Source organism: Adiantum capillus-veneris, chromosome 30, assembly GCF_014529385.1.
Source record: "Adiantum capillus-veneris isolate H3 chromosome 30, ASM1452938v2, whole genome shotgun sequence".
NCBI lineage: Eukaryota > Viridiplantae > Streptophyta > Polypodiopsida > Polypodiales > Pteridaceae > Adiantum > Adiantum capillus-veneris.
In genome coordinates, this window is record NC_140960.1 from 43,852,290 (window position 1) to 43,876,934 (window position 24,645).

Genomic DNA, 24,645 nt, shown 5'->3' on the forward strand with positions numbered 1-24,645 from the left:
TTATATAGGTGCTCAGCTATTAGCACTAATGAGCATGATTTCTCAATGATTGATGATTGCCTTTCAATTTTTAGATAACCAATGGTAATCAATGTTATCACATGCTCACTCCACATCGGTTAACATCTGGATGTTGAAAAGATCAGGATTTGATAAGTCTTCATCAACCCCTAGAGGTGATTCCCCGTGTATCAAACACGATAGTGGTCTGCCCTCTGATGAGTAGTCTCAAAAAAAAGGTGATGAAGCATGGATCAATATGCTCGTGAAACTAGAGTGGAAAATAGAGGTGGCATACAAGGTCCTATGAGAAGAATGCTTAGCAACTCAAGGAGAAGCTTGAAAAGGGTCTCAAAGACAAAGATATTAAAAAAAATAGCCTAGTCCTTTGCTACAACAATACACTTGACAATAGTTTTGATGCAAAGTTTGAAAATAGATAGGAGGGACCTTACATTGTGAAGAAATCTTATACAGGTGGCTACTACCACTTGATGGATTTGGAGGGAAAGGAGAACCCTAGAAAGGTCAACGGCTATCGACTCAAGCCTGATCTAAGTTGCAATCTTCCCAGAGATTTGGATATGGAACAAGCTAAGGAGAAAACCAAGGAGGTATGTTACTATTGTTGCACTTCTCACACATTCAAATTGGATGCAAGTAGGTGCATAATCCATGCAAGCAAAGAGGCATCAAGAAGGAAAGGAAGCTTGGAGGAATGATTGCAAGATTATCCAAAACTTTCATTCCAATACGAACCAATTGATGTACAGGAATGAACCATCAACTAAGGGAGTGGACTAAATGATCTTGTTTTCCAGTCTAGCTATCATGAAAGCAAGAATGAAAATAAACCATAAGCATAGCCCTAATAAACCGAGTGTATATATATGTAAATAGTCCTAATAACCTTATTTAGCATAGGGGATCAAAACACGCTTTTAAGGTTTCTCATGGAAACCCCTACTCTTCATTCTATATTTACCATTAGGTGTGTGTTTGTTGATATTTGAGGTGAGTTTTTTATATGTAAATTATGGTTTTGGGAGTATCTTCATAAATAAATAATTGTTTCACCTATGCTTAGATACTTAGATCTACATATTTCCTCTTTTACTATCACTAGTGAGCATTTATATAAAATATTGTATAAATTTGGTGATTTATTTCACATGGGAAACAGGTGGAAAGGATGTGCAAAGACATCACAAAGTCAAGAGGACCAAAGAACAAGAGATGTTCCCTCTGTAGCCATCCCTTTGTAGCCAACAGACAAAGCAGTGGCTATGCAGATAATAGAGAATTTTTATCTTAGAGAAACACTAGACGTGATCGAGTTGTAGTTCAACTGTCACATGGTGACTAGAATTTGGATCAGAGAAGTGGAAGAAGCTAAAGCTACAAGGCAAAGATCAAATCAAGCGACAACACATCTCAACCAGCTAATGGAAAATCTACAAAAGGATAAAGAAAAGCTACAAAAAACTCTAGAGAAGGAGAAGACACATGCTAAGAGCATTTACAGAGATCTAGAAAAGGAAACCAAGGCAAACAATGAATTGCAAGTGGAGTTGCAAGCACTAGAAGAGGGTCTACAGAGGGAAAAGAATAAGTACTTCAAACTCTGTGATTTGTATGATGTTGTCAAGCACACCCTCTCAACCCTCCTGGCTAATCAAGATGCTGCACCACCCACCTCAACTTCTTGAAGGAGTACGAGCGGAAGTGCGACACGAGAGAGAGTGCGAGAAGAAGAGCACGATGATATGGTGAACTCGCTCTACTGTAATGTGTAGAGCATAGTGAGTTCTTATTAGGTTTTTTACAAAAGAATATGTGTACATACCTGGCGGCCCGCCCACTTACCTGGGCGACCACATTGGGCTTTATACCCCAACAACCTCCCACTTAAAGTCCAATGTGGTACTTTAAGTGTGAGAGAAGCTACTATACAAGCTAATATACAAGAGATGTAGAGAAGTGATGTACTACCCTACACCTAACTGCTTGCGAAAATGCGCAAAGCTCTCTGAGGGAAGTCCTTTTGTAAGTAGATCAGCAGGATTTTCTGTGGTGTGAACTTTGACAAGCTGAAGTTGCTTATCCTCGAGCATTTCCCTGATGAAATGATACTTCACATCCACATGCTTTGTCTTTGAGTGATAAACTGGATTGCGAGCCAATTGTATAGCACTTTGACTATCACAATATAACACAGGCATCTCTTCTTTGATTCCCAAATCTGTTACTAGTCGATTAAGACAAATTGATTCTTTGCATGCCTCTGATGCTGCAACATATTCAGCCTCTGTAGTGGAATGAGTAACACAATCTTGTAATCTAGAACGCCATGATACTGCTCCACCAGCCAATGTAAAGACATACCCTGACGTAGACCTTCGGTTGTCTAAGTCACCTGCATAATCTGAGTCTGTAAAACCCTTTACACTTAGCTCCTGACTCCCATAGCATATACGCATACTCTTTGTAGCTTTCAGGTATCTCAATATTCCTTTCACTGCCTCCCAATGTTTCTTGCCTGGGTTTGACATGTATCGACTTACTACTCCCACTGCAAATGCAATGTCTGGGCGAGTAGCAATCATTGCATACATCAAACTACCCACTGCAGACCCATATGGAATCTTATCCATTTCAGCCTGTTCTGCCTCAGACACAGGACAATCTTGTATGCTAAGTTTCACATATGGTGGCAATGGAACACTCAATGCCTTTCCCTTCTCCATATTGAAACATTGCAAAACCTTGTCAATATACTCTGTTTGAGATAACCAAATCAACTTCTTTGATCTGTCTCTCTCAATGCGCATACCAAGTATATGACTTGCCTCACCCATGTCTTTCATGTCAAACGATTTTGCCATCTTTGACTTCAAAGCTGAAATTTCTTCCAAGTGCTTGCCAGCAATCAACATGTCATCCACATACAAAATAAGGATCAACCAACTACCATCCTTAGCCTTCTTTGTATATAGACAGTGATCGAACTCACTACGTTTGTAGCCTTGAGAAAGCATAAACTTGTGGAATTTATGGTACCATGCCCTCGGTGATTGTTTTAAGCCATAAAGACTCTTTAACAACTGGCATACCCAATCTTCCTTGCCTTTCTCAACAAACCCTTCTGGCTGCTGCATGTAAATTTCCACATCTAAATCACCATGCAAGAACGCTGTCTTGACATCCATTTGGTGCAACACCAAATCTAATATGGCAACCAATGCAAGAAAGCATCTCAATGTAGTCATCTTGACCACCGGAGAGAAGACTTCATCAAAGTCAATGCCTTGTTCTTGCTTAAAGACCTTGGCAACAAGCCTTGCTTTGTACTTTGGCTGACTATCATGAGCGGTGATCTTATACCTGTAAACCCATTTACAAGGTAGAGCCTTTTTGCCCTGTGGTAATTTAACTAGCTTCCATGTCTTGTTTTTATGCAGAGTTGTCATCTCTGACTGCATGGCCAATTGGCAATTCCCGGAGTCCTTCATTTGCATTGCTTCCTTGTAACATGAAGGCTCATTGCAATCAGTCAACATGACATAGTTCATAGATGGAACAAACCTATCAGGAGGTTGCGTGTCACGTCCAGATCTACGTAGAATAGGTGGCTCAGGCTCAGCCACAACCTGTGGTACCACTCTATCGTGTCCTTGCTCCTCTTGAGCCTTGACATTTTGTCTTGCACGTGCAGGTCCATCTTCTTGGAAGACAACTCTTCTAATCTCCTCAACCCTCTCTGGTTTAGAATGATATTTGGATTCATTAAAGTGAACATCATTGCTGTGGACAACCTTTCTGGATTCGGGATCCCAAAGTCTGTACCCCATCTCACCAGAATTACCATAGCCTAGAAAGATGCACTTTCTACTCTTTGGCTCAAGTTTGTTCCTAAATTCCTTTGGAACGTGAGTATATGCCTCACAGCCAAAGACTCTGAGATGCTTGTATGAGGGAATTTTGCCTGACCATACCATCTCTGGCACTGAATCCTTCTGCAAAACCTTGCTAGGAGATCTATTTACAAGATCAACAGCCGTTGATACAGCTTCAGCCCAAAACCCATTTGGCAGTTGTGCATTAGACAACATACTTCTGACCTTCTCTTGTATGGTCCTATTCATCCTCTCAGCAACACCATTTTGAGGAGGATTGTAAGGAGCAGTAAGTTCACATTTTATACCTTTTGACTCACAAAAGTCCTGAAAGGCCTTTGAAACATACTCTCCACCATTGTCAGTGCGTAAGCATTTAAGCTTCTTGCCACTCTGATTCTCCACAAGTGTCACAAACGTTTTGAAAACACTAAACGCTTCATCCTTGTGCTTGAGAAAGTAAACCCATACTTTCCTCGAGTAATCATCTATAAATGTCATAAAGTAAGAAGCTCCCCCTAGAGATAGGTTAGGCATAGGTCCACACAAATCACTATGAACAAGTGCCAACTGTGTATCTCTTCTACTGCTTCTATGCTTATGTGGCTGCTGTGTTTGCTTACCATACAGACAATGTTCACAAAATTGAAAATCATTAAATGAAAATCCAGACAAATAACCAGAACGAGACAAGATTTCCATTCCCTTCTTGGACATATGTCCTAACCGGCTATGCCACAAAGAAACGTTCGGCTGCTCGGTTACATTGATTACATTTTTAGAGACATTTGATACATAAATCATGTAAAGTCCTCCAGAATTTACTCCATGTGCTACTGTCATAGAACCCTTGGATATCTTCCACATGTTCTGTCCAAAAGTGGTGACGTAGCCAGCATCATCAAGTAAACCTGTGCTGATCAAGCTCTTTGTAATTGCGGGAACATGTCTCACATTCTTTAGCGTGAAAGAAGAGCCATTCTGAAATTTAAATTGTACATCTACAACACCTAAGATCTCACATGTCTGCCCCTTGCCTAGCCGAACATGATCTTTAGTGGTCACATAAGAGGTAAACCACTCCTTGTTTGGAGACACATGAAGTGATGCCCCTGAGTCTATAATCCAGTCACTCAGTGCATTTCCATCAGATGCTGTAAGAAGAGCTGAGTCCATTGTATTCTTCAAGAAGTATATGTCTCCTGACACTAGACTGTCATCCTCTGCAACAATGTTTGTCACATTTATTTCTTGAATCTTCACTGAGGACTTGTTCTTCTCACCATGGTCTTCAGCTTTCTCTTTGCCTTTTTCTGCTTTCCATTCTCTGGAGTCTCTTTTCATGTGACCCTTCTTGCCACAATGGTAGCATTCTATGTCACTCTTAACTTTAGCACTGCGGGACTTGCTACGAGACTGATTCCTCTTTCCACCTTTGTACTTTTCTTTGGTCCTTCCCCTGACAACTAAGGCTGTTCCTTTTCCTTTGTCCATTGTCTTTCTATTGGTTTCTTCAATAAGCAGACTTCCTTCTACACCTGCTATGTTCAAACCATCTGGAGGTGCAGAATTACTCAAAGCTGTGCGAAAAGTGTCCCAACTTTCGGGCAATGTGATCAACAGGAACATAGCTCTAACAGGTTCATCAAACTTGACACATTGAGATGACAACTGACTGTAGATTGTGTTGAATTCATTCAGATGATTGGACATAGGTGTCCCTTCTTTCATCTTCAAGTCAACAAGCTTCTTAAGCCAGTATACCTGTGAAGCTGCACTCTGCTTCTCATAAAGATCACTCAACTTTAACCATGCTTGATAAGCCGACATCTCGTCTGCTACATTGAAGTAAACGCTTTCTGCCAAAGTCAGCATAATGGTAGAAAGTGTCAATTCATCCATTTCGCTCCATTCATCTTCGTCCATATCTTCTGGTTTTATCCCCTTGAGCTTTATAGGTTTTATCTGCTTATTTTGTACCAACACGTGCCAAATCTGCTACTTCCACAATGGGAAATTGGTTCCATCCAGCTTCTTGATATTGTAAAGAGCAGTGTCCTGTGATCCAGCCATAGCTACGCTTCACAGTAGTTTGCTTTCCTGGGAAAAATTTGGTAGAGTTTCCCCTGTAAACTGACCTCTGAACCAATATCAACCTGTCAAATGAACCAAGAAAGCTTCGGATTCTGCAGAAATTTTGGCAGAGTCTCCTTTGTAAAATGTCTCTGGTGTACTAAAAACAGACCAAAAAACAGCTCAAAAAACACTGTCTCTCTAACACTGTAAGCTGCGGGTAAACCTGTCCTGCACCTGTACTGTCTCTCACTATCCTGTCACTGTCCTATAAGCATAGACTGCGACAATGCCTCAATGGCAGTAAAGCAAAGATGCAATCCCAACTGTCTAACTCACAGTCAATACATCCTAGCTGCCTATCTAAGGGTGCTCGAGGGATCGCTCCAAGACCTGTATCACCGAAAGGATCTCAACATTCGAGAATCCCCCAGCTCAATAAAACCTCACTCGACCCTCAACAAAGGCTGCAGTAAATCTGACAGTACATAGACTTCCCACAAAGTCATACATCCACAAATTTCCCACTGTATGCTGTAACCGCTGCGGCGGTTGTTTGTTGCGTGACTCACAGCCAGCAAACCCTCAACAGACATACATCATCTCTGACAATACATCCCATGTGGAAGTACCTGCAATGTCAGGATGAAATCTGGAATATCAAGCAGCAAACACAAGCTACCTGATGAACTAGTGGATGTCGCCTACAGTCTGTGTGTAGATGTGCCCGTGTCGTATGTGACACGCCTCCAAGAACTCTGAGCCGTCCTTCGATGTGTAGACAGCCACAAATCAACACTCTGGGAGTGTCGATATCCTCAGCACCTACAGTCGTAGGCCCAAAACCCCAAATTTTTAGAGTCGGATCTGCACCCGTCGAGACCACATAGTCGAAAATGGCCTGCGCAGACCTTTGTCGAAGCTGAACGGTGGCCGAGATGACCTCAGAATGAAATTCTGACAACACCGAGTCCTTCGGGCCTTCCCACAGGATTTGGGGCCGTGTCTTCGCCTGTCGAATTTCACTCCAATCTGAGCTGGTGACTCTAGCCTCCTGCAGTGCTGCCCCGAGCCTCGATCTGAGCTCTGATACCAGTTGAAGGAGTACGAGCAGAAGTGCGACGCGAGAGAGAGTGCGAGAAGAAGAGCACGATGATATGGTGAACTCTCTCTACTGTAATGTGTAGAGCATAGTGAGTTCTTATTAGGTTTTTTACAAAAGAATATGTGTACATACCTGGCGGCCCGCCCACTTACCTGGGCGACCACATTGGGCTTTATACCCCAACACTTCTCAACCTTCAATACCAAATTTTTATGAATCTAAAGCACTAAAGGCTAAGCTGGAGCAAGAAAAGATTCTAAGACAACTGTTGATGGCATGCATGATCACTACCAATGCCTAGAAGGAGCAACAAATTAAATAATTGTAGGAACAACTTGCCAAACCCAAAGAAGATCTGGCTGTCCAAGTTGAAGTGCATGCTAGAGGGATAAAGGCTAAATCTGTGGATTTGAGTGACACTTCACAAGAACCTACAAATGTACCAATCACCAAAAAGACATACGTTGATTTTGAAAGTGTTGACCAACCACCCTTAACAGACCTACCTGATACATCAACCATGGGAGGCATTCATGATTTAGATAAAGACCGCCAAGAAGTGGCTACTCGAGAGGAGCTTAAACAGTGGATTGCAGACAGGCCAGAGGGGGTAGCTAAAGAATATATGGCATATGAAATCAAAGTTTTGGAGTCAGCAACATTGTTCATGATCAAACCAGACAAGTAGATTAAGAACTTTGGCCACAAAATGTTGCCACTGCCCCTAATGAAACAAGAGGCCCTCTTATGGGAAAAAAAACTACTTTCAACCTTAGAGCTCAATGCACAGGGAGACTACAAAGAGGTAGTAGTGACTAGGGAGCAGGTACACCTCATCCTTTAGAGCCAGCCTTTATAGAGGAAAAAATGGTTCAACAAGTGGCCTTAGAATGAGACCATCTACACAAAATCTCCCAGCACCTGAGGATTGATCCCACTTACTGTCATATCCCAAGAAGGTGATCCTAGGAGACATATTCCATGTGGAAGACCCGGAGACCAATGGTGCACAACTATCATATTCTTGCCAAACCTACACATAACTTCAAACCCACTGAAGATTATATGCTACATACTCTCAAGGCTACCATCACACTACTACGAGATATGCCAAATTTGGCATGTCAGATAATGTACAAGATAGCCCAAATGATTACCACTTGCATCAAAGCCTTTGATGACATTGATAAAGTAGAACATCCATGGGTAGTCTTCCTCAAAGGCACTAATCACATCAAGTAGGATTTGCAAACAAAAGCACCATCAAAGAGTTTCATTATGGGTTTTTTCATCAAAATCATGCTTCTACCTTTGCATTACATGCAGACATTTGAAGAGGCATTCATGGCAAGTTTTTTTGAGATGGATTTGACCATATTCAACCCAATGAAAAAGGATATGCAAGCACAACACATAGCCTGCCAAAGCACACTGCTAAATAGTCCACTCAAAGATTTATTAGTCAAAGCAAACATCATGGTCAGAGAAGCTAAGTTCAATGAAGTCCTCGAGTCCTCGGAGAAACAAAAATTCAATTACTGATGATCTTTTTCAACTTGCATGAGAACATGCAATGGCTATGAAAGGGGGAGTGTTTGGGTGATACGGATTATGGGCACCCTCCTGGTTGAATACAACTTCTTAGAGCCAAAATCTTGTACATGATCCATGTAAATTCTGATCTATGAGTTACAAATCTCTGAGATGTAATGCCTGCTTATGCACTTAAGGCCCAAAATAGTCGATCGTTGGCCATTTCAAAATCCCTAGGTATAAAGGTCAAAAGCCTTAGTTTGAACACATTATCTTTGGATAAAAGAGAGATTTATTGTACCAACCATTAAGTATCTACTCAGCTTAGATTTGTAATCAACTTTTCTCATGATTGGGTAATCTAAATTTGATTCCAAAAATTGCATTTTGTTCCTTGTCTCTTGCTCTTTCATTCAAGTGTAAGCATTTTAAGTTTTGTTGTGGTTTATGAATTCACATTATCTTCAATTGAGTGCCTAAATCATTGTTTTTCAAAAGTTTGACCATAGGAGAGTATTATTAGACTTAGAGTGACCTGTTTGAATAGTTTTATTGCATCTTTTGTGACTTGGTAAATGATGGATCGGGATTTTGGTACCTTGCCAATAGTCAAACTTTGTAGACTTGTTCCTTTAAAACTAATATAGCTTCCCTTAAATTTCCATGGCTGTCCAAATTGGTTTAGTCATAGAAATGGCATGATCACTGAGAGCGGTGAGATAGAATATAAGCAATTTTTGGATCTATTGCTTGTTGAGTTTGATAGGTTTTCTTGTTAGGTTCACTTCTTGAGGATTGACACCCTCAAAGAGTCTCCATGCCCCATCCGAGTCACTTCCCTAAGTATTGACATACAATAGCCATGTAGCTAGCTTACCAACCACGAGTACCCCCTACTTATCTCCCTCTTAGGTTCCCAATTTATTGGCATGCATCCCCTCCCCTGAAGTTACAACTATAGTATCCTTCTAAGAAGTAGCCAACAACCAAAAGCCACTCTGTTTGACCACTCTCTCTCCCTCTTTTTGCCTCTTCAGTGCATCAATTGTACACACGCCCTACATGCATGCAAGTGTGAGATACCTAGATGTGTTGTGTGTTACTGCACCTTCAATTTGAGTTCTTTTTCACCTCAAGTTCTAGATGGACAACAATTTATCTTGCAACTTGTGTCCAACCACCAAATACCTGCACCACTTCTATCTATCATACACCAGCCCTATAGTGCAAATCTACTAGACACATAGGGAATCCAAATCTCTCTTGTTCTCTCTCTCTCTCTCTCTCTCTCTCTCTCTCTCTCTCTCTCTCTCTCTCTCTCTCTCTCTCTCTCTCTCTACTCCCAACCTTACTACCCTGACCTGCCATCCATCCTTTCCATGAATACCCAAACAAATTATGAGTCTAGTAGCTAAGTTTTGGTTGAGTTTAAATATGATCATCATGCACTCCTTAATTTTGGTATGCCACCCTTGCATTGAAGCAGCTACATATATATTACTATTTGATGAACACTCTACAACATTACATATTCCGTGCCTCAATGCCAATCAGTCTTGCCAAGAACCTCATTTTCACCCAATACCTACTAGCAGATCCAACCAAACTATAGGACAATCAGATGATGTCATCAGCTAAATCCCTTTGATAGCTTAGTCAAGATACCTTGCCCATCTTAAGTCTTAAGTTCAGAGAAACACATATAGCGGTAATGGTAGAAATGATAGTAGATGTGCACATGATAGTCATCACGATGACAACAATGCCACAAGAGATGATGGTGAAGATGGAGATGATCATCATGATCGACATAAGACAAGGTATGACAGACGAGGAGACCGCTACATCGACGACGCTGATCAAAGGAATCTTAAAAATGCGTGATTGTTGTAGGGATGATATGATGGATAAATCCCCATTGATGAAAATGATGAACACACCGATACTCTCTCTCTCTCTCTCTCTCTCTCTCTCTCTCTCTCTCTCTCTCACACACACACACACATACGTTCCATTTTCTCAATTGAAGGATATCATTTCTATCAACCCATGATCCCATGAATTTCAATTATTAAGCTACCATCATGCAGGAGTTTCTCTTCTATGATTGCAAAATCACTCACATGGTTGTGAAAATCATCTTCTTCTTGTGACCTTGAACATTTTCTTGGCTACAAGGTCTCCATGGACCTACTCATTCTTGAGGATTGGCCTCAACTAAATGCAAGGTGCTAAAATGTATCAATCTCAAGTAAGTTTTCTTCAAGCGACATCCAATCATGCATTTATTACCTATCATTGATCTCATCTATAGCTCAAAATCTAGATTAGGTTTATGTTGGACTTCCTAGAGCAAGAGTGGAGGATTTTGTTCCTAATATAGGACAATACCAATGGCTATTTTACCTCCATATTTTGTGATATAGCCAGTTGGGTCTAGAGATTGTGTTTGAAGTAGTTCAATAATTAGGCCCTACTATACAAAAATCCTCATGTGTTTCATTTTAGTTGACCTTGAAATTATTATTCTAGAAGTGCTTACATCTTATTTCAATGATCATATTCATCATTTTTATAGAGCCAAACCACACCATCACAATTGACGTTTTGTTTATTCATGATAATGCATAAACTCTTCAGTGTATCCTGATTCTGTGTGTGTGTGTGTGTGTGTGTGTGTGTGTGTGTGTGTGTGTGTGTGTGTGTGTGTGTGTGTGTGTGTGTGTGTGTGTGTGTGTGTGAGAGAGAGAGAGAGAGAGAGAGAGAGAGAGAAGGCCGTAGTCCATAGCAGTTGGTAGGTGGGTGTTATCATCTAAACTCTATAATCTACCACAATGTTAGCAATCAATTGGAAGTGTAGAAACCTTGACCAAGACTGCATAAAGAAATTTTTAGATGTGCAAAAAGAGGGGAGCAAATAATTTAATTGGCTCATATGGTGTAGGTAGCAATTTTGGCAAGATTTTGTAGATCCTCTTACATTATCATTTTAGTGATTCTATTATGGCATGCTTTTCATGATCCTTTCTCTATGAGTATGTAGCACCGCATTTAAGAATCTTTTGCTCATCCTAGCAACCTTGTCAATGTTATATTAAAAGTTGGTTAATATTTTCACTAAGGACAAGTAGAGAATGTTATTTGATCATATCTGCAACCCTTCCTACTATAAGCTTGTTTATGTGACCACTTTTGAAATTCTTGATTAATGTTACGCTACCCCACATGAATTTTGCATGGATTGTTCATAAATTGATGTTGCTAAATGTTATGAAGGAATTTGTACTGCTTACAATTTGAGGCACTTACAGATTTGTGGAAATTTTCTTGCTTTTCCCTATTTAAATGACTCATTGTTATATTTTTTAAGGTATTAATTACAAAAAAATTAGTCAACATCAATACCTTTATTTTGTTCACACAAATTCTTAATACAATTGATTGAACTTAACCAAATGATTTTGATTGATGAAAAACATTTTTTTTCTAATTTGTGTAGGGTTTAATAATTTACAAAGAGCGGTCAAGTAAGTTATCTCGTCATTCTAGTTTCTTTTATTTTTGCAAAATCATTTTGAAAAATTTGGTCATAATACACTAACAACAAGATATTAGACGTGAGAGTAGCATCTTTGCTAGTACACAATCAAATATCCAGACTAACATGTAAGTTATAGTACTGAGTGCGTTTAGCGTACTGACTCTCTCATACAAGACTTTGCCACACTCGTAAATGCATCTCTATATCATATTCAAAGAGAAAAATGCAGGTACATAGACTCAACTTATATGGCTTGCTTATTAATTTGATTACTAAACCATTTCTTCAAAGAGCCTCTTGTAACATAATTTCTCGATATATTTTATTAACACACATCTAACGATGACATTTGAATTTTCTTTAATGAGACAATTCTCTCTATAGGACCAAATGCTATATATAATGCACCATAGTAGTGTTTACTCTATTTCTTATTAACATACATCTAACGATGACATTTGAATTTTCTTTAATGAGACAATTCTCTCTATAGGCCCAAATGCTATACATAATGCACCACAGTAGTGTTTACTCTATTTCTTTCTTTATCTTGAGATCTCCACCTTACGAACCACCTCTTACAACATCTTATACGACAATCCCCCCATTTTAATATACTCGTTTGATAAATGCTCGCTTTCTTTACTTTTTTGTTACTCTCTTTGTAGATATACCTAAGGGGGCTACACTCAAGCAGTTTTGCAATAATAGCAAATATTGTTGGACACTTTTAAAAGGTAGGTCTCTTTTCTTTACCCGCATTGTCTTATGAGATGTGAAATCAAAAATCCCTAATGTCATGCCTTGTATTTGCACTGAATAAATTTTTTACTAAGATGCTTTTCCATTAAGCTATGCATCTACTTCTATGAGCTAGGCGCTTTGGGATAATGGATAACATTTTGTAAGTACTTTGCTACTCAAATACTGTTCACATTCACACAAATTTGTTAATTTAGGCAGTGTGTAAATGCTCATTTTGGTGTAGATTCACCAATTTAAACAACACCAATTAACTCTATAGATCCATCGATTTAGGAAGCACAAGTTTGGATTCGCCAATTTAGTCAACACACCTGAAAATAACATATTCACTAGTTTAAAAATTATCATTGTAGATTTACCAGTTTAAGCAGCATTAGTGTAGATTCATCGATTTAGTTCGTCGATTTAGGATACACTGACTACAAAATCATGTTGCAATGGTTGGCCACCATAGCCCCTAGTATGATATTGTTAACTCGAATTTATAATGGAAGAAATTTGGATATGGAATTGGATTTGCATTTAAATTTGGTTTATGATTATTTGATATTGACAATGTTTATGAAATTGGACTTGAAAATAATATAAACTGATTATCAAACGATGAATGTGAGACCAATAATATTTGGATACATCAAGATATGACATATACTACTTATTAAGGGACACTAAAATATACAGTATGTGGATGATGATAGGCATAAGAAAATTTGTTTGTTTAAATTTATGAGTTTTTATTTTTAGACATGATAATTCTGACACATAATTTGAACCATATTTTTGACAAGCATGATTTGCATATTAATAACACAACAGTTGAGGATAGTTGCTTTCTTAATGGAGACATATGTAATGGAAATTGTTAAATATTTTAGTGCAACTGACAAGTGGCAAAAGCATAAGTGAATTATGGTTTATTCAAAAGGATAACAAGTTTATGGATATTTCATTATTAAAGTGCTCTTTATGAGGTATGATCACTCTATATCCGGGAAAAAAGTTTGTGACCATTTCAAGCGTTCAAAAAGTCTATAAGTAAATATGTGCAGAGGAAAATGCTCACTCTTACATAGGGAGGGATTTCACCCAATGCTCTGTGTCCTTCTTCTCTCCTCTCCTCTCTTCTCTCTCGCGGTATGCATAGCATCTAACAGATGTGCATGCACACACTCTTGTAGTTTCTCTCACTCTCTGTCTCTCTTCAATCATATTTGCATTGGATCACGAGTGTATATGTGTTGCTAGGTATGAAGATCTATGGATTTTATCATCCATAGCATGGTATTTTGGGTATTTTGCGGGTACATTACGCTTTCGTCAATTGTATACATCATGAATATCCTTCTAGAGCTCTTTGACTCTACACATGGGTGTGTACATGGCTCTACACCGCTTTTTATATGACTCCAAATGGGCATCCATCTACTTGGCTAAAGGGAGTTATCTATGGCCATTTATAGGTTGAGGTTCACATCCCACAATTAAGTTGGCGGGTGGGTGCAATATACAAGATTCATCCATCGTATCTACATGACGTTAAACATGTTACGAATTAAATTTCAAGTTGCATCATGTTAGATATTTGGATGCTATTTATATTATACTCAAGATAATAGATATTGATATGTAGACTACAAGTTCGAGATTTTCTTATTGCTAAACTGCGTACACTAAAAAGTTGGATTTCATGTGAAAGACAACATCTAATAAATCAAGCATAAATTCAAAATTGTTTTTCAAGTACCCTTATGTTCCAAATCATGGGCACCTGTCTTGATCTTTTTTAGTTCTTGCACTTATGAATTCCTATGGGAAATTTGATAATTTGATAAGATATAGAAATGATTTAGTTGAGGGAGCTCAATGGACTCAAAAAATCTGATCTAGCTACTCGCTATCCACGCCACGATTTGTACAGTTAAATTTTGTATAGAGCATTGATCAAGGAAACACACGTTTATTAAGAATTCACTAAGGAAATTAATGCTTGTAATGCTTTTAGTTTTCCCATTATTCGTCTTACATTGGTGGATAGCATCAATTATACTGACATCCAATTTTGAGTACATGGCTAATTGTGGCAACAAAATAATCATCTACACAATGCCCACTCAGGTAGAAAAATAATCATGATAATTGAGCCATGATAAGTGAGAATTAATGCTCTTAAACTTGGGTTATGTTATGAAACAGAGAATTAAACAATGATTTGGTATTTTTAATCTACCTCTGATAGTAGCAAAAGCAAATATGGTGTTTTATTTGGTGAATGAGTAGACAAAAACTGCAAGGGATTATTCACTTTGGGTGGTGTCCACCTTTATATTCTGTAAGGACTTAAAAAATTAGCTCATACAAGCTTAAGCTATGCAAATTCTATCTAGCCCATGCAAAATCTAAGTTTATAATAACACCACCTACTTTTATCCAAAGTAGGCACAAGTTCCTTGGACAAGGAACTAGCCCTCCAAGCTTCACAAGAAGATTTAGAAATTCTCATATAGGAAAACGGAGTATGTCTCAATGTTTTTCATACAATGCATAACATCATGAGCTTCTGCTAGAGAGGCACCACATACCGGGCCGGCGGTAAGGTGAGGTAAGGTGCCATAAGAACATGTGAAATATTTATGGCCTCAACAACAACGAGAAAGTGAAACACTGGAGGACATCCCATTTGAGAGTGCTCAAATATACATGAGAAAGGCACGCTCTCGGCTAGTATTCTGTCACAATTTCATTTCCAAATTGTCCATGTTCCGGGACAGAAGAATTTAGTGGTAGACACGTCTCGCAAGCCCTTGGTTCTGGCTATTTTCGCGATCCATCATAGAAGCTTCAAGGATATGGTAGATCAATACGCCACCAATCTTGATTTTGCAAACATCTTTGACCGGTTACGGAGTGGAGAGACAATTGCAGGCTATTCCATATGGGATTGCTATTTGATGCGGAAAACGATGTTGTGTGTTACACAATCTTTGTGGGAATTTTGATAGAGTGCCATTGTCCACCACCTTTTTCAAGCCACCGCGGCATAGATACCACCTTGAAAGGTGTTGAGCGTTACTTCTATTGGTCAAGGCTCAAAAAAAACGTGGACGAGTTTGTTCGTAGTTGCTTAGTATGCCAAAAGGTCAAGTTTGACAAGCATAAGGCACAGGTCTCGTACAACCTCTACCCATACCCTCACATCTCTGCAAAAGCATCGCTATGGACTTTATTTTTTATCTTCCCAAGACTCAAAGTGGGCATGATGGCATTTGGACAGTCATCAACATCAGTAAGCAGGCTCACTTCATTTCGATAAAGAAGCTAGTTAAGCCCGATCATTTGGCGAAACTGTTTTTCTCGCAGATTTTCCGATTACATGGTATGTCTTGAGTCCATTGTTTCGGATAGAAATCCCTGATTTACTAGTTTGTTTTGGAGGGCTATAAACACCTTCAAAAGAGGAGTGGGCAACCCCAACCCTATGCATGGTCTCACTTTCTCTAGTAGGCATATTTAACATGATAAAACAGAATCCATGTGCTAGGAATCAGCTTTACTCTGAAAGCTATGGCTCATAGGCTTTGCTCACTAGATTGCTTCTCCAAGGTCAAGTTTCTCCTACTTCAAGAAATTGATAATGAAGGTTCTTTTTGGGGTGAATTCTTTACACGAGGTTTTCTTCCTTTTAGCATGGTGTCTTTTCTTATTTTTGGCATGTTAAAACATACCATAGAGAACAAGGAGAAAGGAGTACAAATTTTTCAATCCAATCTTTTAGGTTGTAAATGGGTCCATGCATTGAAGAGCCTCATAACTTCCTTTTAAATTTTTTTTCTCGAAAAGATTTATATTAGTTTGTAAATAATCCCTTCGTCTAGCGGCAAGGACCTTTTTTTTTTAATTTGTTATAAAATGCCAATGCGAGTCTTCATCTTATTTGAAGCCTAACATACTTTGACATAACATTCCAATATCACTCCACAAATTTTGAGTCTATAGCCCTTTGTAGTATGATGCATGATTTTAGTGGGTGATTAGGTACACCTTGACATCATCTCAACACCAGACCATCCGCCGGTACAAATCAGGAAGACAAACATCCCAATGCTCAGCTCAGAAGCTATCTTCAAAGTTCTGGTAGTTCATTGATGGAAGATAACGCTCTTTGGGTCTCTATTTCCAAGCAGTAGAGTGTGTACAAGCTGTCCATAACAGCCCAAAAACATGCTTTTTAACGCTTCTCTGTGTCTCACAGACCTCTCAAAATCTCCTCAATGGATAAAAATTTGGATATGTGCATGAAATCGAAGAAGAACTGCATATGCACAATAAAGCATCCTACTGACATGCTCATTTAGTAGCTCCTCCTCTATTGCAATGACATGAGCGTCAAGGGTGCTAGTCTGGACTACATTATATCAGGTAACTAACTCAAGGTGATAATGGGACCAATGTAAAGATCACTTAGCAGAGGGTAATTCATGCGCACCCATACCTCGTATTAACCCTCTACTGGGGTACTTGAACTTGAACTTGATATTGGCTTTTTGCAGCTGCTTAGATTTTGAGAAGCTTCTTCCCACCAGAGGAACTGCTTACCTGCATAAATGCCATCTATTTCTCAGGCCAAGGACTATTACAGCTTGCATACACTACACCCATCAGGACTCACATGTACATAAATTGCAGAGTGTTAAGCTGGCTGTCACAAAATGGTGATGTATCACTGTGAACCAAACCAAAAAGCCTGTGAATCACAGCTTGATTCACAGGACGCCACAATTCACAGGACTCTGGTGATGTGGCATCATACAGACATGATAATGTGGCACCCACCATATCAGCACACCACATCATCACTGTCCGTGTGCTGCCATAACAGCACTCGAGCCACGATTTGCACTGCGATTCACAGGCTGGATCACTTAGACTTCATCCGCCTTTGCTACTTGGCAGCTCCTCCGGTTTCACAGTGGTACATCACCATTCTGTGGCACTGGCAACTTCAATCCAACCATGTGCATAATGGCATGCCGCATAAGCACCACAAACAAACGACCACAATTTGATGCGAGATTTAGAGTAATTAGTTTTATCAATTATTATTTTCAACAGTAACAACAAGATTATTCAGCTGATCATCATCTGGCGCATACTCATTGGAATCCTGCGGAGCAGACCCTTCAAGATGATCAAAGAAGGTGCCACAACACCAAGGCCAGTCTCGGTACCATTGTCCCCTATTTGCTTTAGCCCTCCATTCTTGCTCAGTTATCATCTCCGGTGTCAAGCCCCACTCTTCTAGCTCTTTCTTGCTGTGGTGCACTGCCAGGCTATACTCCCCTCCAAGCCCCAACTGCATAACACGGATTTCGCAATTCTTGGGATTGTTTAAAAGCTCAAATTGCTCCACCGTCCACTTGAACCAGCGCATCAGAAATATACGCATGGTTAGCCCATGTGATATAATCACTAGATTCAAGTCTGTATAGTGGGATCGGTTTAGCCTATACGTGTCGATGTCCCTCCACAAAGACTCAAGAAAACCTGGAAAAAGCATGCTGCATCTGATTATACGCCAAAACCACCTCACAGAGAGATGCAAAGAAAGTATCATATCCAGACATAAACAGCCATCGTATGAATGGAACTTACTTGTGACTCTATCAAAGACGTCAGCCCCTGATTCACCTTCCGGGAAGCGATAGAAGAACCGTCCAAATTGTATCCTCTCATCCTTCACCAGCGCCATGCGCGTCTCCTCCTGAAAATTACCAAAGTCTTGCTCTCTGAGTCGTGGCTCCTCTCGGACACCTAGAATTTGGTCTTTCTGGAAAACCCTCCCAATTCCCTTGAGAGTACAGAGAGTCCTCTTATATGGAGATACATAGAAGTAGACCTGCCAATCATTCTCTTGCGAGGTTTTCTCTATTATGTCTCTGATGGCCTTGCCACATGTCTCTGCCTGCGCCAGTCCCGACTTTGTCAACCTGATTTTTGAGTCCGCAGTGGTACAATACTTCTTTTCATCAAGGTTTCCTTCACTTTGCCCATGTCGAACCAGTATAATGCGGATGGGTCTGCGTGGTCTTTCCATGGGCCCTCTTTACGTCAGCTCGGAGTATGTAATATTATCTGCATTGGGTACAGCATTTTATTGCAGGATTCATCTCATTTTGCATTATGCTTCATGTCATTGTAAAATCTGAAAGCCGAAAACGGCCAATGTGTCATGGCATAATCAATCAATAATCATCCATCCAGGCATTTACAGCATCGATATTTTTTATTAAGCCATACAAGGCTTAGCTATGACAGCATACATGTATATAAATCTGTGGTAATGCCCACAATGTCCCATGAATGCACGCATACACCGGTTATCAGTAATATATAACCGGAGCAACCATACAAACCTTCTTGTAACTTGCAATTTTGGCATAGTTGCAATAGAGGCACTTATTTCAAAAAGCAGCTGATAACTATGCGACAATGACCACTGCCTAACACATTTTCTTTCATGGGATGCCATCGGTATTAAGACTTCACACCTTGCAGCTAACATACACATGAATTAATTCTCACTATTAGCAAATGCTTTAGCATACTCATACTTCGATACATGTACCGATACCTTTCCTAGGATTAACAAATGGAACAGGAACTTCACAACTTCAATGGCAGCGTCACCATGAAGCGTTTCAGCCCCAAAAAGTTTCATGACAAACTGTGAAGTTTCATCTTGAAACGTTTTACCTCTAGACAAAGGCCAACTGAAACACCCATATTTCAATAAATTTGGAAAAATTTGTAGGCCAGGGTTCTAAAATGGCATTTCATGATACATTCCATGAAACCTTGAAACATTTCAATAGTTTCAAGGTCACTACCGAAATGCGTTTCATGATGACCATGTTTGCAGTTCCCAGCCTACTTAATAAAAGAGCAATAGACATGAATACTCAAGACAAGCCAAAAAAAAAGGCAATGAGACAGAGGACTGGAGCTTGATTAATATCATGTGAATAGTACAGCATCCCACTCGCTCAACAAGTGATCTGTGTATACAAGACGCAAAATCTGTTGCAGACCAATGACTAGCTTATTGTAACCGATAACCTTTAATTCAGGTCATGACCTGGGACACCATGAGAAGAAGCACATATTGTAGTTCACATCATTATAATGAGCAGGCTCAGATTTCCCCATGTTAAACAACAACGTTAAAGAACTCATCGAGCTAGATGTATGTGCTCTCTCTCTCTCTCTCTCTCTCTCTCTCTCTCTCTCTCTCTCTCTCTCTCTCTCTGTGTGTGTGTGTGTGTGTGTCTGTGAGACACACACATAGAGACACCAGGTATGCGAAGCCAAATGTGAGTACCTGAGCTTGATCACGCCTGATGAGTGCACCCGGAGGAAAGAAGTAAGATTGAAACGGCATGGCTTGAGTCTCTGACAGGTGGGCTTTATAGCTTCTTGTGGGATCGGAGAAGAGGAGACAACGTAGAACAATCCACCCAACGAGTCTTGAACTCAAGACGCGTTCTTTAAGAGGAGAATTGAGGGACATGTGTGTGTGTGTGTGTGTGCGTGAGAGGGAGAGAGAGAGAGAGAGAGAGAGAGAGAGAGTGTTTGTTTTTACCATCATCCAAGAGAACAAGTTTTGAACTCAAAACCTTGTAGTCCAAGAATTTAAGGGAAATGGGGTGATAGAAATGTGTGTGTGTGTGTGTGTGTGTGTGTGTGTGTGTGTGTGTGTGTGTATGTATGTATGTATATATATATAGATAGATAGATAGATAGATAGATAGAGAGAGAGAGAGAGAGAGAGAGAATCCCATAGCTAAATCTTGGATTTGGAGGTATGCATATCATATTTTTTAAGGGGTTGCATCCGCAAAACAAGGCATTACTTGGTAGATAAAGGCACGAAGAGGATTTTAAGTTGCTATAGCCTAAACTAGGGAGTGGAAGGACAATCAAACATACCTGGCTTTAAATTTACCTAAAAATTACCAAATTCAAGTGTGATGCAATAAATAATGTTGTCATATTATTGAGTGTTACTCAATAGAGCAAGGGTGGTTCACCACGCTCCACAAGGACTCAATCTTTCCGAGTTCCTCTCCAAGTTTCCACGGTGCATTCTTGAACATTGTAGAACGTGTCTTCTCTTGCTCTCGATTGCGTTCAATCTCTTGTCCATGCTCATGTGAGTCTTCATCATTGCTTATGAGTCTCCCCCCATGCTCACATAAGGATTCTAGAGTAGTTTGTGGCCTCATGTGTTGCCATAATAACTATGTGACATGGTGCTCAATCTCTTGGGTTTTGTGTTTCTTTTTACAATCTCATGTGGGAAAAAACCCTCTTGTCATTCCAACATAGCTTGGCTATCGGTGTGGTACCCAATATATGTTACCATTTATTGTGCATGCTTTAATGACACATTGAGGAGAGCTTGCGTTTATCGCTCTAAATACAACACCACACTGTTGAATTGTGTGGAAGGCACAATGCTTACATGTACTCAATGCATAACTATTTACTACTACCTAGACTCTCTCCAATATCTCGTGGCCAGTTCTTTAGGGCAATGAAAGAGCATTGTCGTTTATTTTTGAGGTGGGTCTCATATTTTAGTCTTCTTTTTTTCGCTTTTCCACTTGTTTTTAGCATCAATCTTCATCCTCATTGTTTTGATTTCCATGTGGATCATTTGTGTCTGCTTGAAGCCTCTTGAATTATCTTCCTTTTGAGTTATTAAGAGCCAAGTTTGGATTTGATTAACCCTTGCTGGTACTCTTTGTATCTTTCGATGTGTGAGAAGTACTACTTGTCCGACAATAAGACCTTATCTTTAGGTGTTCCCTAGACAAGCCTTAGATTAATACTTGCTAATACTCTTTCTATCTTTGGGTGTGTGTGAAGCATTGCTTGGACGACACTAAGATCTATCTTTAGGTGTTCCAAATAGAGAGGTGGGAAGCCCACTTACCCATTTGGAGCCCAAGATCTAGGGTTCAAGGATTACACCTATTTTGAGTTCTGACAAAGCCAATTCCCACGTGCCATTGGTGCCCCTTTTACAACTACATCCGGACTTCAAGCTTCCCTTCATTTCAATATATACCCAGTCAGGTCCATTAGCGGCCTTTCCCATGAGAAAGCCTATATTTAGGGTACTAAGCCTCTCTTAGAGGAGATTCATACCATCCAAAAGAGGTCATCTTTCTCATAAGAGATAGTTGTCAGTGAATTTTTTCCAACATGCTATTTTTTGCACAAGGGCAAACTCACATAGAACAGAGGATATTTAAGCATTCCTCAAACAAAGAGCTTCAAAGGAGCCATTGTATATCAACCTCATCACAAGGGTATAATGTTCTTTGCCAAGGGTTGTTTCTACACTCTTTTCTCACTTAAACCAAAATAGTTATGTATGCCATTATCATTTTTGGGATAATTTGATTATATCACCCATTGTAAAGAAGTTTCATACATGGGCTTGAAGAAACCACTTTACAAATTCAGCATGGAAGATAGAGGGAACATTGTTAGTTGAGTCTATAGACTAAAGAGCATTCTTACACAAACTTACATATATACATATATAAAGGGTGATGTTCAAGAGGATGATAAAGTTGAAGTTCTAATAGAAGCTTTGCCAAGCCAATATGACCACATAGACACCATTCTGGAGAAAAGAGAACCATCTACCTAGCCTTGAGATCAAAGACCAAGTGCCGCACATATAGTAAGCTTGGACACATCTCAAAGGATTCCTACAAGAACAATAAGTGTATCCACAATAGGAAGATAGTTCATCCACTTGTCCTATGCATCGGACTCTCCTTAATACCTGCTCATTAATGTATAAATGCTTTGTATCATATATGATGGTATACCAAGTGACGTACGTGCTAGAAAAGTATGTCTCGTGGAAATGTATCAAAGAATTTGGGGAACAAGAAGCACATGAAAAAAGAAACAAATATTGCAGAAGGGCAAAAAGAAGAAGATCAAGGGAGCGTATACTCTCCCATTTGACTATAACTCAAACATTTTGTAGATCATTAATGATTACTTTCGTCTCTTTTTCGTTTTGGTACCAATTTGGAGATTGTGTGGGAGTACGTGGCCTCGCTTGTGATCATGAGGGAATTATGAGGCATTATGAAATTATGGAATTATGAGCATGGTCTCAAACAAATAATGAAAGGTTGCTCATCTATGTGTACATGAAAAATGGCAGCTTGTATAAGTAGCTTCATCTCGCGACCTATGAGTACATGGAAAATGGAAGCTTGTATAATTCATGGAGTCTTTTAAGCATTTATGAACCATTTATTTGGCACCTAAGATATGAATCATCTTTTACATAACAACCATGATATGAGCTATTTTTGACACGGAAACTTATGAGCCATTTTGACACCCATGAGTTGTATCAATATTTTTTAGAGTTTAAATCCCAAGGAGAAGATTGATTAGGATGGGATTTAGCTTATGAACCTACCCTTGGAACATTCACATCACATTACATGATATGAGATGATCATTAAGTACTAGTATTGACTTCCTAATTAGCCCTTAAATCTAGTGGTGACCCCTCTTCCTACGGATGCTTCTACACATGCAATAGGAGATGTACAAGGGATGGCTTACCCTCAACACTAAAGGACACGGAATTTAATGAATCCAAGCGGTGGGATCAATGATTGGGGGCCGTGCGCACAAATCTCAAGGAAGCTTAAGGACTCAAAAAATGGGCGTCAAGTGTCGCGCGTGGGATTTGAACCGGGGTGGGGGCTATGCAAAGCTTGTCGCCTATCAAAGACTCCCGTGCGCACATGTTGTTCATGATGGGAAACACGTGCATGATAAGTAAACATGGATAGGTCTCTTGCTTATCCAAGTTTACTTTTTCGTGTCCTAATTTACTCTGGCTCATCTTACGGTTGCGCACATCTCAATCTCTATGTCCTAATTTCGTTGTCGTAGATCCCATCGCTTGGGCTTTATTAAATTGCTCGTGCCCTTTAGTGTTGAGGATACCTTACCCTCAAATTTGTGATGATAGTTGATTCAAATGTTCACTAATAGTTTTAGGGGAAAAAAAGTATGGGCTCTAATAAATAGAAATTCTGCCTTAAATAAGCACAATGTACATGAGAATTACCTCAATTGAATGTTGCTGTCTCAAATGTTTGCTTGTTAACTATATGAAATCATTTGCATACAAAGTTTGAGTATTTACAGGAAACTAACCTTTAGTCTGTTTTTGACTATCTAAAATTGCAAGACCCTAGGTAGATGTCATGCTTGGCTTTGACACATTTTGGCGCAAAAAATCCCAAAAAATGTAATAATATCCTATTTGAATGTTCAAACCCACTTTCATAGTTGTTTTTGGTGAGCACATTGCAATTTGAGAACTTTGGTTGTGGTAGCTTTGTCAATAAAGGATATGTGTGCTTTGTCACTTATCTCATCAACAACAAAAATTCAGTTGTCAAGAAGATCTCTTCGAGCATCATGATAGTTTACCATCGCGCAAACATGTAAAAGTCAGTCCTCGATGTTTCAACCAAAAGTTAGATTCCAATCCTCGTAAAAAATACTTCTTTGTATAAACTTTGCAAACCCACATATGAGAAATTTTAGAGTTAAATTGACTAAATTTGAAAGTTTTTACACTAAATTCCTCTGAATTTTTGTAGGTTTTCTCACCTTCA

General features: G+C 39.4%; 1 protein-coding gene across 3 annotated transcripts; it reads right to left on the reverse strand.

The window, feature by feature from the left end:
• Positions 1-16,910: 16,910 nt before the first annotated feature.
• LOC147417869 (Phosphoglycerate mutase family protein) lies at positions 16,911-20,446 on the reverse strand. Of its 3 annotated transcripts, XM_086507422.1 has the most exons (4): positions 20,289-20,444; positions 18,563-19,112; positions 18,064-18,454; positions 16,911-17,506 (listed from the first exon to the last, which is right to left on the reverse strand). In XM_086507422.1, exons 2-4 carry the CDS (start codon positions 19,002-19,004, stop codon positions 17,503-17,505), a joined length of 837 nt encoding a protein of 278 aa, XP_086363548.1. In that variant the 5' UTR covers positions 19,005-19,112; positions 20,289-20,444; the 3' UTR covers positions 16,911-17,502. The 3 variants fall into 3 exon arrangements, with proteins under 3 accessions (XP_086363548.1, XP_086363547.1, XP_086363546.1); XM_086507421.1 differs by lacking the exon at positions 16,911-17,506 and having other exon boundaries at positions 17,533-18,454; positions 18,563-19,042; positions 20,289-20,446; XM_086507420.1 differs by lacking the exon at positions 16,911-17,506 and having other exon boundaries at positions 17,534-18,454.
• Positions 20,447-24,645: the final 4,199 nt, after the last annotated feature.

What these genes read in the sequence shown, in the direction of transcription:
- LOC147417869 (XM_086507421.1), bottom strand. Translation starts at nt 19,004, where the DNA reads ATGGAAAGACCACGCAGACCCATCCGCATTATACTGGTTCGACATGGG. An exon ending in CGTCTTTGATAGAGTCACAA is followed by an intron (nt 18,455 to 18,562) that starts GTAAGTTCCATT and finishes TGCTTTTTCCAG; the next exon opens with GTTTTCTTGAGTCTTTGTGG.